Source organism: Trichomycterus rosablanca, chromosome 27 (genome assembly GCF_030014385.1).
Source record: "Trichomycterus rosablanca isolate fTriRos1 chromosome 27, fTriRos1.hap1, whole genome shotgun sequence".
NCBI lineage: Eukaryota > Metazoa > Chordata > Actinopteri > Siluriformes > Trichomycteridae > Trichomycterus > Trichomycterus rosablanca.
Genome location: NC_086014.1, coordinates 12,781,619 through 12,796,054, shown reverse-complemented (window position 1 = coordinate 12,796,054; position 14,436 = coordinate 12,781,619). Strand labels below are relative to the sequence as shown.

At 37.7% G+C, this 14,436-nt stretch overlaps 1 protein-coding gene across 1 annotated transcript in view; it reads right to left on the bottom strand.

Annotated features, from left to right (window-relative positions):
* The window catches only part of tp53bp1 (tumor protein p53 binding protein, 1), a 21,314-nt gene extending 6,878 nt beyond the window's left edge, over positions 1–14,436 (bottom strand). The window contains exons 1-20 of the mRNA XM_062989701.1: positions 14,408–14,436; positions 10,513–10,718; positions 10,322–10,403; positions 9,804–9,882; positions 8,896–8,972; positions 8,313–8,450; positions 8,180–8,234; positions 7,936–8,096; positions 7,056–7,185; positions 6,515–6,609; positions 6,297–6,436; positions 5,093–6,197; positions 4,228–4,344; positions 3,857–4,057; positions 3,250–3,319; positions 2,344–2,430; positions 1,450–1,732; positions 1,304–1,363; positions 624–773; positions 298–518 (exon numbers count right to left, since the gene is read on the bottom strand). Coding sequence (XP_062845771.1) covers positions 298–518; positions 624–773; positions 1,304–1,363; positions 1,450–1,732; positions 2,344–2,430; positions 3,250–3,319; positions 3,857–4,057; positions 4,228–4,344; positions 5,093–6,197; positions 6,297–6,436; positions 6,515–6,609; positions 7,056–7,185; positions 7,936–8,096; positions 8,180–8,234; positions 8,313–8,450; positions 8,896–8,972; positions 9,804–9,882; positions 10,322–10,403; positions 10,513–10,692 — 3,431 coding nt within the window. The 5' untranslated portion in view covers positions 10,693–10,718; positions 14,408–14,436. The remainder of the gene's footprint in view (positions 1–297; positions 519–623; positions 774–1,303; positions 1,364–1,449; positions 1,733–2,343; positions 2,431–3,249; positions 3,320–3,856; positions 4,058–4,227; positions 4,345–5,092; positions 6,198–6,296; positions 6,437–6,514; positions 6,610–7,055; positions 7,186–7,935; positions 8,097–8,179; positions 8,235–8,312; positions 8,451–8,895; positions 8,973–9,803; positions 9,883–10,321; positions 10,404–10,512; positions 10,719–14,407) is intronic.

Sequence of the window (14,436 nt, the reverse complement as noted above, 5' to 3'; positions counted from 1 at the left end):
GGAAAGAACATAAATGCAATACATACCTGAAGCAATAATTTTGGATAAAAAAAAAAGTTTCAATTAATATTAATATCAATCTGAGAGAAACTACAGTGTTGTAATAGGACTGGAAAAAGGAGACAAACAGGTATTACTTTACATGTTGGATTATTTCTCCTCAGAGGCAGAAGAGCCGTATAAATCCTTAGCATGTATGCATCATTCACTGCAGAGCATTAACAGTAGCGAATAGCTTGTGTTAGCGATAGCCGAGAGGTCATGCTGATGTTAACAGAACACAATGCAGGGACTCACCTGCCGATCTTCCCACCACGGCTGGGAGGCATTACAAAGCCAGTTATCCTGCCGGGAGCCGGACCTCCGCTGCTGGTGCCGCTTGAGCTGAAGTGAGACGCAGCCTTGGACGACAGAGAGCTCATATCCGCCAGGTCTCCTGAGGTCATGGAGCTTGCTGTTCGAGAAGGAGAAACGTCACTGTCCATCACGCAGCGATCCACCACTGGCTCATCAGACTCCTGGAGAACATACACACAGATTTGGGAAATCCAGTCTTACACCGTTTAAAAGAACCCCCATGCTGCGTTCACAATTACGTTACAGTGCTACAAAAAACGTCTCACCTCAACCACCTTGCGGTCCACCTCCTTGCCGTCTTCATAATACACGTCAGTAATAATGCGAGTGATGGTGGTGCGCACTTCCTGAATGGTTCTTACATGTCTGCGGTGGAAAGGACCCGACTGTGAGCGGGTTGGAGTCACTGGTTCACCCTGTAAAAAGGTGCAAAAGGGTGACTTCAGAAATACTATCAATTTAATTGCCTTAAGTTTAGAGACATTAGTTGGTCTTAAAGCTGTAGTATATAAAACATACCCACAATTATTACCACTTTAAATTTAAAAGTTCTCTTTTAAAAGTTAAAAAATCTCTTTAAAAGTTCATTTAATTAATTTAATATTGATTGAGCCACTGAGCCACTGAGTTCAGAGCCAAAAAGTTGAAATGCTCATGCCAGCTTGACCGATCTTACTGAACTAAATTATTAAATAGCATGAACACATATATTTTAAATCATTTATTGATTATTATCATATAAGTATAATGTAGCTGTACAAAATTATATTTAAATTTATTATATAATAATAATTAACAATTTTATAATTTAATTTGATAAAATAATATTTAATTTGTGCAGTTCTCACGCTTGATCTCCTTCCAGGCATAAACCTCACTTTATCTGGGCTTGGGACCGGCACCAAGAGTGCTCTGACATGTATTTATCACTAAAAACATATCTTACCCTGCCTAGCTGTATCTGTGGGCCAGAAGCATCAAAGCTGGTCTGCTGAGAGACTGCTCTCTGATAACGAGAAACACAATAATGTTGAAAAACTGTTCACATTTCACACATCAGTATAGCTTATAAACAATACCTGAACAGCTTACTTTGCTGAGAGGGCTGGTTGTTGAGGACAAGTCCACACTAGTTTGTTGGGACACAGCTCTCTTTCCTGTTGGTGACTTAGACAGAGCCTGTCCAGAAGTGCTGGGAGCCTCATGTTCAGTACGTTCTGAGGTCTGCCCCTCAACCAAACGCTCTGAATGACTGGCAGTGCCGTTGGGCTGCTGTGATGCCCGATCTGCTGTACCATTATCTACTGCCTCCAGGGGGCGAACAGGCAACAACCCAGAGTTCTCACTGTTCGGGTGGTCGGTTTGGCTCGGAGGTCTAATTAATAAGAGGAGAAAAACACCACCAATAATAACCTTTCATTTATATGGAGCTCTTACCCCAATGTTGCTTACATTTACTTTCTAACGGAAAAAAAGATCACAGAAAAAAAAAAAATAATAAATGTAGAGAAATTGTAAAAATTGTAGTCCTGTTCATTATAATATTATCGTACTACTACTCCCAGTCCTCTGATGGCTTCAATTCAAACCATAACAGTCTGTCATATATCACAGCCTAAAAACCAATCCTTCCTCTTCATGTTTATCTGTCAACTTAAATCCTGAGCCCAGAATAACCTCTTTACGGCAGGTCGGATAGAGGAAGTAGAACACACTTCCACTTCCCTGCATACTATCACTCAACCTGAGCAAACAGGGCACTATGAAACCCACTTAGAGTGTTCCAAAAATAACCGTCACCAAGGGAAATCTATATTTAATCTGCAGAAAAAAAAAACACTCAAGGTCAGACATACTCACATTATAAGAAGAAAGTCAGATAGCTTCTATCAAGGTGCATTGTACTAGATCCCAGACCTTTTATCTACTGAATTCAAGCAGGATCTGGTATTATAAAGAGCAGGGATATGTCAAATTAGGTTGTACCTTACTGACAGGCTGCTGGATTCCTTCTCATCCTCTACCTGCAGCTGCCTGTGAACCTCTCGAACCCGAGTAAACACAGACTGAGGGCTGAAGAAAGAGAAACGGCTGCAATAAAGCTAATTGCAAGGAACTAAGTTTTTTAATGTCATGTAAATATGCATAATAAATACTTGTGATTATTTCATGTTAACAGTAAGTGCATACAAAATATCCACAAGTTCTTTGTCAGATTTTTTTCATAGCCCAAATGAAAAGATGCAAACACTGTATTCAAATTAACCCAAACTCTTGTGCAATTATTTGCTATTTTCTTTTCTTTTTGAATTCCATACTCTAACAAAAGCTTCTGCTGATTATTCATCTCTGTTTTACGAGTTACATGGCAGTTACCAGGTCAGGTACCTGCCTGCTCCCATTAATATAAATCATCTTGCTTTAATAATTCATAGATAGTAGCACGTGATTTTGTACAGGATACTGTTCTCTGTGAGGTTTTGGAAATGAGCATGAGATTTGCTATGCAGGAGTGGTAACTAGTATCAGTGACATTTAAGCTCCACATTTGGTGATGAAAGCATAATTTGTAAATATAAAAAAATCTTAGTGTCTTAATAATCTGTATACTTAACAGCACTAAACATTCATAGTTCACAAATTGAGTTCTATATGATTCGTCATTTGCATTTCCAGAAGTACCAATTTATTTTTTACTGTTTAACAGGAATATTTTCCAAAGAGAAAACTGAGCTCAAGCTGTGCACTAATAAGAAAATCTTAATTCCTGGAATATGCTAAATCCTGAACGGTGGTAAATCATTAACCATGAGAGCGGAAAATTGGAACGGAAGCCCACACACACACATTCTCACAAATGAGCTTTCTTACATAGCAACCACTGCATGTTACCTGGTTACAGCCTTGGCAACAGAGGTAGTAGCCTTGGAGACAGAGCTTTCCTCGTCTGGCAAGGACGGTTCTGGAAAAAATGACAAACGTGTACATCAGAAAAATCAAGTCCAGTTTTTATATTTTCACAGAACAGACTTTAAATATGTACATGTATACCTACTTTGGTTGTCAATATGCTTAATTAAGGTACCGTACTAGTATTCAGAAGGTTCAGCTAATGTGTAATATATACTCATAATAAAGTATGTAGACACCACTTCTATTTGTCCAGTTTAGGTGTTTTATTCACACACATTACTAACAGGTGTATAGAAGCAATGTCCATAATGACACTGCTTGATGAGTCTGGTGTGGTAAAAATCAAGTAAACTGCACAGACTCCTGGTTTTAACTCAACAGAACACCTGATGGATGAATTAAAATGCTGCTTGCGAGCCAGGCCTTCACATCTAACCTCAAAATGCTCTTCAGGGTAAATTTGTACCAATTCCCAAAAAGACAGAGACATTTAGAGTAGAGTTAATAAAAGATCCTGCAAAAACACAGGGAGAACAAGATAATAAAATATAGTAAGACACAAACTTCTGAAAGACTGAGCTCTTACTTTGTAGGCTGAATTGCTCAGACCCCAGGCTGCCATCCTGCACAGGGGACACCACCTTCATCCTCAGACTGAGTTTACTATCAGTCCCTTTAGTGTTAGGCTCTTCTCTCTCTCCACTCTCCTCTACAGAGATCTCGCTGGCAATCGTTGTCTCTCTGGAACTGTTTGCATCTGGCCGCTCAAGGAATGGACTAATCTCTGCTACAGGCAAGAACACATCAAATGAACTTCAATAAATGCTACAATAAGACACAGATAGATAATATGTGCTGGAGGTGTTTTCCCAGTGCAATACTCTTTAAATACTTAAAATTTTAATACTTTAAATATTTTTAAATACTTTTAAAATGATTGAAAACAAAAATGCTGACCAATTGGAGTGCTGTGAAGTGGTGTGTTCTTCAGCTGCCTGACATGAGGGGGAGTTGCGCTTGCTGCAGGCCCGATCAGATCCCCTTCTTTTGGAAGTGTGAAATTGAAGGGGAGATCTACAAAGCAAAAAAAGTCATGTTGTTGTTACAGCTATTGTTTACAGTTAGTGCAGTGTATCTGCTCTCAGACTCTGTTGGAGAATGCTGTCCCAGCCTCACCTGTACTCTTGTTCAAGTGGAAATGTACAGTAGCACATAAGGTATGGTACATATAGTTCTGGATTTGGTTGCATACCGTATTGTACTGTACACTTTAAAAATGCTTTTGTTTATTATCTCAAACTTAGAGTTGTTGAAATAGAAAGAAAAACATTTGTAGTTGAGCTAGAAAATCTAATTTTAATTCTAATGTGAGTGCCCACATACACAATTACGATCTATAAACATGTAACAAAAAAAATCCATTAAAATGTTTGAACTTGCAAAGATTTTTTCAGTTCAACTTTGCTCACAGACAGATCTGAACACAAACTGTATCCATAAAAAGACAAAGTCTCTGAAGGATGCAAACTGCTTTTTCTGGAGTACACCTCAAGCTGCATGTTCTGCAATGCCACTTTTCTGTCAAGTTCTTTTTTTGTATACTATATTTAGCCAGTCAGGTTTGATAAAGTTGTCAGTACTACCAAAAATTGGAAAACCAGAACTAGATTTAAAATTAAGGGAAGAAACTTGAGAGCACTGCTCTATATTTACATCTATAATTTTCTCAGTACAGTTAAATGTTTTGAAATTGACTACACATACTATGCAGATGCTATGGGTAGAGATTCTACTAAAACTACCTGGAATTTTCTTTTCTTACCTCCAGAGCTGTCACTTAGGCTTTTGTTGGCCATGATTGCTTCATCACTAGCCTCAGGATTTTGCTGACGAAATTTCTTGGGCACCTGGCCTGAGCTGCTTGGTTGGGAACCCATCAGCTTCCTCCCATACTCAAAGTTCTCTTTCGGGGAGCTTTTAACAGGCTGTGAGGAACTTTTGAATGTCTGTGATCTCTGTGCTTTTTCCTGTGAGACTCTCTGACTCTCTTCCAGAACCATAACACCAAAACTCTCCTCCTTATCACTGTCTGCAGGCTCTTCTCCAACCTCCATGGGCTCTGGAGAGTCAACCTGGGTCAGAGAAAGAGCGAGGCCTAGCCCAGAGCCTTCAGTTTTGCTGGTGCTTTGGATTTCGTCTTCATCCATTTTGTGGTCCTCTTTGCCATCTTTTTCTGTAGTGTTGCTAATACTGTCAAGTTTGTGGCTGTGAGACATGGGTTGGCTGAGCTTTTGTTTAGTGACACCTTCGCATTCGTCACCCAATATGACTGACTGGGACTGGGATGTGGTGCCAGAAAGTCTTCCAGATGATTCTTCGTTCTGTGACGAGCTGCTGGACGTCAGATCTATAACACATATCTTCTGGGACATGGAGGTGTTGGAAATACATGGAGTCTCTTGAGATTTGCTAATGGTTTCGGTTACACTTGCAGAGTGTGAAGGTGTTTTTTGAGAGGAGCATTTATCATCTGCCTGTTCTGGTTTTAACTTAGACCCCTGTAATATCTCTTGAGAATGGTCCATTTTAATGAGACCAGAATCTGCACCACTTTTGTTATCTTTTGCACTGTTGCATACAGGGACAGAATCTTTTTCACCCATTTTAATAGTTCCTTCAGTTTCCTCGATCTGTGTTGCTTGACTGTCCTCATCCACAGTAAAAACTTGTGTTTTCTTGTCAAACACACTGTTTTCACTGTCCAGCTCCAACTGGAAAGAAGTAGCCACATCAGTTGGATGGCTGTCTGAGGGTTTTTTGAATCCTTCTGCATCAACTGATGTGGAAGGGCTTTCCATTTTCTTTGGTGCATCCTGACCTTGACTTGAGCTTCCAGACTCCAGGCTTGGTGTAGGCACAAACACATCCTAAAACATTTGAACAAAAAATAAGAAATAATGTTTTTTAAGAAGTCATAATAGAATGCAATAAGGAAGTGTTATGAACGTCTCAACTGAGGTTCTTACGTGTGACAATTCAGGCTGTGTTGGCAGCAACAAGGTTTTCTCTAAGGCAGAACTGGATAAGTTCTGTGACACTGCAGACTTGAGAACAGGAACCACACCCAGTGGTTCATTGTGTCCCTTCTTTTGGTCCTTTGTTGTTTCTGCAACGTTGTAATAAAAACAATAAAAAAAATAGCCCAGTCTAATTAAAATGCTGTCTTTAAATCAAAAATTCTTACCTAGCTCATTTTCCTGAGCTGTGGGTGAGTTGGGGATGATGAGCGGTGTTTGGCTCAAGCCGTCTTGGGTGGCTGCTACAAAGTCAACAGATTGCCTGTTGCCAAAAAGGGACATACCAGTATCTTTTTTTAACTGTTTGTCATAGGACATTTACAAATATTTATTTTGCTATATTTTTAACCATTTATACAACAATTTAAATTATGTAAGACAAATAGCATGTTACATCTGTTTCAGGCAACATAAAAAAAATGCATTTTACTGGGTCATAATCACTGTGTATGTATGTAGGACAAAGTGAAATCACACACAGAGAAAAATATTTAGCACACAATGTTTTGTCAACAAGAAACAAAGTACTAGCCACTAATAATGCAAGAGATGAGATTTTTCAGAATACAAGATCCTTGCTGATTTAAAAAAGGAAAACAGGGATTAATTATTCGATTTAACCTAGTTTTAGCAAAATAACTGGAATGTAATCTTATTTCTGATCAGACAGCCAAGTACCATAACTAAGTTCGGTTTAGCTCATCTTACTGTGAAAGGCTCTCCTGCACTAGGGTTCCTTGGCCAGACAGATGCAGCAGATGAAGGCTGTGGGCAGGGGTGCTCGTTGGCTGCTGTGGTTGAGTCTCAAGTTCTGCTACTGTGCTGTCTACTTTAGAGCCTGGAAAATGAAATTATTATTAGCAACAGTTAAACAAGCAAAGGAGTGCTTACTTCCAAAAATGCAATTAATGGAGTGTGATTATAAAGCTGAACCTCAAATTGTTTCCACTGAGCCAAAAGTGCATTATGGTTTATACACTAGAGGTGAGGATGATAATAAGCTTATTATGGATTTGGTCTATCTGTGCTGGTCAGGGCTCCAATAAAGTATTGCTGTATAAAGAGGAGTTAAATCATGAAAACTACTAGTTACAATATCCTCACCTTTTATAGTATAGCACACTAGCACTGTATTATTGTATACTCTGAAGAAAATTGCTGGTTCAAACCTTGCCAGGCCGTTACTGTTGGGCACCTGAACAAAAGCCCGTAACCACCATTGCTTGCATTGTATTCCGACACAATTACAAGTTGATTTAGATAAAAAAGAAAAGCTTAAAGACTTAAATGTAAATGGCAGATCTTGAAAAGGGGGATCCATAAACATAAAGGGAAATAACACATTACTTTTCAAACGCTGAATTTAAATAACTACATGATTATTGTTGTATTTGTCTTTTCAAAACAATCAGGTAATTTCTCATGGGCCACAAAAGCATTTGTGGTGTGTTGGGTAGACTGAGTAGCAAAAGTTCAAACGCCTCTGTTCTAGATCCTAAATTTAAAGTTCAAAGACAATATAGGTGCCACAGCATTTTTGTCTTACTAACAAATACAATCACAAGCAAGTTTAAAACGATTCTATTACCATTCCTCTCCCCATCAAATAGATCATCCTGGGAGGACATTATTTCCTCATCTTCATCCTCCTTTGACTCGGAGACCTGAGAGTGCAGTATAGCCTGGACACTCAGCTCTCTGTCCTCCTTCTTCTGAGACACAGAGGGACTGCTGGAGCTCACCTCTGATCTAAAGAGAGAGAAAAAAAATAAAAATATGACAAGTAGTTCTGGAAAGCATTTTCTTTTTATGCCTTTCTGCAAGCCTGCTACCTTTTAGATCTGCCATCTTGGCTGTCTGGTGCCCTGAAGGAGCTTTTAAATCCACCTAAAACACACATAAAGAACGTCAGTAAATCTAAAGCATCATGCAAAAGTAACAAATGTGTAGAAGTAGAAATAATACTTTGGGAGGCTGGTTTCTGAATGTCTGTCTGCAGGTTGGCAGGGGTGACTTCCACATCCTTATCATCACTGTTCTGTGACTCATCAAATACTCCCTGACTTTCGGAGAGCTCCAGAAGGCCAAAGTGAGACATGCCCTCTATATACAAACACAAATCAAACAAAAAGAATATAAATATTATAAAATAGTGGCTAAAATATAATAATAATAATTAATGTGTAGGGAAGGCAGAGTGCATTAGTTAATTACCTGTAAAATTAGCTGATTTGTATTATTTATATATAGATGATGCTCTGACATCACAAGCTGTACTTCTGATGTCTGATAAAGCCTAAAAAAACTTTTAAAGTTTTTCTCTTACAGTGCTTTTTAAACAACACCGAATTTTAAAGGAACATTACAGCCATTTCCATATTGACCATGAAAACTGATTTAAATAATTAATGAATGACCTATCTAAATTAAATTATTTTACATATAGGGTTACATCTGTAGACTTGTTAATAAACATAGCCTGCTTCAACAGACAGGCACCATTCTTAAAAAGTATGTAACTTTTTAAATGTTTTTTTATTTTTCTCACCTTCTGTAATTCCACCTTCTGTCTGTGCACAGTTAGTGGTGGAATCGGCTCCAGTATTCATGTTTTCTTGGTAACTTCTACAAGAAACAACATTAAAATTCTATCACTTTAGCAGAAACAGAAAATACTTGCACAGAACATGCGGAAAAACAGACAGTACTTGATTAATTATAGTTAACAGATTTTAAAAACTATTTGTCAGAGCATTTACATCCAGCATAACTGTGTGCATTTGCACAAAGCAAGGTCCACAAATTTACAGTTATTTAACTACTTGAGAAAACTGTCGTGTGCAAAAGAGACTCATCTCTTATACAACGACTAGTAAACTAATACAAAAACTATTGATCCATCCATCCTTCATTTCAGATATGATCACATCTGGGCATCATTACAAAGAATGTGCAAAAGTACAGATTCAATACTTATTTTATACCTTTTTCTACACAGAGAAGTAAATCTCCCCGCCTTTCCTTTGCATCTCATCTTTAAATTTAAATATCATTAAATTCATAAAACAATCATCTCTCTGTCCCATTCAAACACTCTTATCTCCCACCAACAGTTGATTCAATGTTTTAAAAAGTACAGTGATCTTGTTAGCAGAGTCTAATATTACAGGTGTTTTAGAAAATACAATGTTGCATTATAATCTTCTTCAAGGACATCATTCTGAGGCCCAAGACTGTGAGATCCAAGGCCACAGCACTTTCCCATCCTAGGTTTAACAGTATTATAGAAAGACTTTTAGACTCATCTCTCCAATTACTTATTTTTAACTTTCTTTTCTCAAATAATTCCATCAAAACCTTTCAGAATCACAATCACAATTAAAACATGTATGTATGTAAAACATGTACACAACGTGTATAGAGCAAGCTCATCATTACCTGTATTTTTTAACATACCTTTTTATTTTCGGAAGGGAACAAATGGCAAAAACTTGACTATGCTCTGCTGCTGAACTTGGGTTAGCCTGAAAATTGTCTAAAAAAAAAAAAAAAAAACACAAAAATAAATGTCCATAATGGCTACTAAGATAAAAATACAAACAAATAAAATACAAATACTGTATTACTTTACTTTCTGCTTAGTGGCTGTACACTTTTAGAAGCAGACATGTTTTCCCTGGAACAATACCATCTTCTGATGCTAGCCATTTAGCAAGGAAGTCGTGTTTGCAGTTAGGAGCAGTTCAAACGGTATGTAAACAAGCTAGTCCAGAAATGTGACATTCAGAATTTGGTTCATCACATTGTTACCATGACTTTTATTGCATTTACCAGGTATCATTTACCACAATATTTGTGAAAGAAATCTATTAATATTTGTGCATCACTATATAAAAATATAACTATTAATATAAATATGTATTACACCTTAAATACTGTTAAAATGATGTAAATTAAACTAAACAAACACATACCAGTCTGAGAGACGTTGTTACTTTTTTCAGTCTGGCTGTCACTTTCAGAGCATTGACCTTTAGATGGAGAAGAGATCAGCTCCTAAAACATTTTTTAGATTTTATCAATATGCTGCATTATAAATACTTTCAGATTGTAAGAGAAATTAAATATATTGACTCAGGAGATGAAAGTTTTTTTTTTTTTTTACCAGCACAGGACTGTGAGATGTGGGTTGGAGGTTGGAGAGGCGGCGGGCGAGCAGAGCGCGGTAACTGGTGTCAGGGTCGTCCTCCAAGGCCACGCTATCTGGCTGGGAGTCTTCTACGATAAGGCAGGGATTCTCGGCCTGAGGAAGACTTGACTCCAGATCACTTCCCCCTGGATCCATCAGGCGGCATCAGGCTCAGCAGTCAGCTGCAAATAAACGTTTGAACATAAAGTGAGGGAAAGAGAGAAGCTGTACACACCTGGGTTTAGTGAAAAGCTCACCCAATCTAAAAAAAAAAAAACTTATCATTTAGCTAGACAGGTAAAAATGACTATAATCTATAATGACTGGGGCTGTTTAAAAGAAGAAAACTGACCAATACACATAAAACATTACAAAGTGTAAAATAAAATGTAGGTGTATATTGCAAACGGTTCTCTAAATATAAAAAAATTGTGTATAAACAATATATAAGGTAGATTTTGTACAGTGTATACAGTGTATACTGTAAACTGGTCAGTGAGTGTAAATACAAGAGAGTGTATACTGTAAACTGGTCAGTAAGTGTAAATACAGGAGAGTGTATACTGTAAACTGGTAAGTAAGTGTGAATACAAGGCCAGTGTATACTGTAAACTGGTCAGTGAGTGTAAATACAGGAGAGTGTATACTGTAAACTGGTCAGTGAGTGTAAATACAAGAGAGTGTATACTGTAAACTGGTCAGTGAGTGTAAATACAAGGCCAGTGTATACTGTAAACTGGTCAGTGAGTGTAAATACAAGGCCAGTGTATACTGTAAACTGGTCAGTGAGTGTAAATACAGGAGAGTGTATACTGTAAACTGGTCAGTAAGTGTGAATACAAGGCCAGTGTATACTGTAAACTGGTCAGTAAGTGTTAATACAAGGCCAGTGTATACTGTAAACTGGTCAGTGAATGTAAATACAAGAGAGTGTATACTGTAAACTGGTCAGTGAATGTAAATACAAGAGAGTGTATACTGTAAACTGGTCAGTGAGTGTAAATACAAGAGAGTGTATACTGTAAACTGGTCAGTGAGTGTAAATACAAGGCCAGTGTATACTGTAAACTGGTCAGTGAATGTAAATACAAGAGAGTGTATACTGTAAACTGGTCAGTGAGTGTAAATACAAGAGAGTGTATACTGTAAACTGGTCAGTAAGTGTGAATACAAGGCCAGTGTATACTGTAAACTGGTCAGTGAATGTAAATACAAGAGAGTGTATACTGTAAACTGGTCAGTGAGTGTAAATACAAGGCCAGTGTATACTGTAAACTGGTCAGTGAGTGTAAATACAAGGCCAGTGTATACTGTAAACTGGTCAGTGAGTGTAAATACAGGAGAGTGTATACTGTAAACTTGTCAGTAAGTGTGAATACAAGGCCAGTGTATACTGTAAACTGGTCAGTAAATGTGAATACAAGGCCAGTGTATACTGTAAACTGGTCAGTGAATGTAAATACAAGAGAGTGTATACTGTAAACTGGTCAGTGAGTGTAAATACAAGGCCAGTGTATACTGTAAACTGGTCAGTGAGTGTAAATACAAGGCCAGTGTATACTGTAAACTGGTCAGTGAGTGTAAATACAGGAGAGTGTATACTGTAAACTTGTCAGTAAGTGTGAATACAAGGCCAGTGTATACTGTAAACTGGTCAGTAAATGTGAATACAAGGCCAGTGTATACTGTAAACTGGTCAGTGAATGTAAATACAAGAGAGTGTATACTGTAAACTGGTCAGTGAATGTAAATACAAGAGAGTGTATACTGTAAACTGGTCAGTAAGTGTTAATACAAGGCCAGTGTATACTGTAAACTGGTCAGTGAATGTAAATACAAGAGAGTGTATACTGTAAACTGGTCAGTGAATGTAAATACAAGAGAGTGTATACTGTAAACTGGTCAGTGAATGTAAATACAAGAGAGTGTATACTGTAAACTGGTCAGTAAGTGTTAATACAAGGCCAGTGTATACTGTAAACTGGTCAGTGAATGTAAATACAAGAGAGTGTATACTGTAAACTGGTCAGTAAGTGTTAATACAAGGCCAGTGTATACTGTAAACTGGTCAGTGAATGTAAATACAAGAGAGTGTATACTGTAAACTGGTAAGTGAGTGTAACTACAAGGCCAGTGTATACTGTAAACTGGTCAGTAAGTGTTAATACAAGGCCAGTGTATACTGTAAACTGGTCAGTGAGTGTAAAAACAGGAGAGTGTATACTGTAAACTGGTCAGTAAGTGTGAATACAAGGCCAGTGTATACTGTAAACTGGTCAGTGAATGTAAATACAAGAGAGTGTATACTGTAAACTGGTCAGTGAGTGTAAATACAAGAGAGTGTTTACTGTAAACTGGTCAGTGAGTGTAACTACAAGGCCAGTGTATACTGTAAACTGGTCAGTAAGTGTTAATACAAGGCCAGTGTATACTGTAAACTGGTCAGTGAATGTTAATACAAGGCCAGTGTATACTGTAAACTGGTCAGTGAATGTAAATACAAGAGAGTGTATACTGTAAACTGGTCAGTAAGTGTTAATACAAGGCCAGTGTATACTGTAAACTGGTCAGTGAATGTAAATACAAGAGAGTGTATACTGTAAACTGGTCAGTAAGTGTTAATACAAGGCCAGTGTATACTGTAAACTGGTCAGTGAATGTAAATACAAGAGAGTGTATACTGTAAACTGGTCAGTAAGTGTTAATACAAGGCCAGTGTATACTGTAAACTGGTCAGTAAGTGTTAATACAAGGCCAGTGTATACTGTAAACTAGTCAGTGAATGTAAATACAAGAGAGTGTATACTGTAAACTGGTCAGTGAGTGTAACTACAAGGCCAGTGTATACTGTAAACTGGTCAGTAAGTGTTAATACAAGGCCAGTGTATACTGTAAACTGGTCAGTGAATGTAAATACAAGAGAGTGTATACTGTAAACTGGTCAGTAAATGTGAATACAAGGCCAGTGTATACTGTAAACTGGTCAGTGAATGTAAATACAAGAGAGTGTATACTGTAAACTGGTCAGTAAGTGTTAATACAAGGCCAGTGTATACTGTAAACTGGTCAGTAAGTGTTAATACAAGGCCAGTGTATACTGTAAACTGGTCAGTGAATGTAAATACAAGAGAGTGTATACTGTAAACTGGTCAGTGAGTGTAACTACAAGGCCAGTGTATACTGTAAACTGGTCAGTAAGTGTTAATACAAGGCCAGTGTATACTGTAAACTGGTCAGTGAATGTAAATACAAGAGAGTGTATACTGTAAACTGGTCAGTAAATGTGAATACAAGGCCAGTGTATACTGTAAACTGGTCAGTGAGTGTAAATACAAGAGAGTGTATACTGTAAACTGGTCAGTGAGTGTAACTACAAGGCCAGTGTATACTGTAAACTGGTCAGTAAGTGTTAATACAAGGCCAGTGTATACTGTAAACTGGTCAGTGAATGTAAATACAAGAGAGTGTATACTGTAAACTGGTCAGTAATTGTGAATACAAGGCCAGTGTATACTGCAAACTGTAAACTGGTCAGTGAATGTAAATACAAGGCCAGTGTATACTATAAACTGGTCAGTAAAAGTAAATACAAGACACTGGGGTAAATCATAATCTGGTCAATAAGAGTAAATATATGGCAGCTCTACCTAATAATCTGCTCACCATGATGCTATTCAATGTATTGGATTCAACTAGCATGCTAAAGCTAGCAGCCACGAAAATGCATATAGTGACAAAAACACGCAAATATCCGCCATCTCAATAAAAGAGCAAAACGCATACAGCAGAAGAATATTACCTGTTGTTAGCACCCAACTACATTTAAATTCACAAATAATAATAAACTGGTGCGCAGGGTTTTCTTGCCTACCTCTCCATACACGCCTCTTCTCCTCCGCG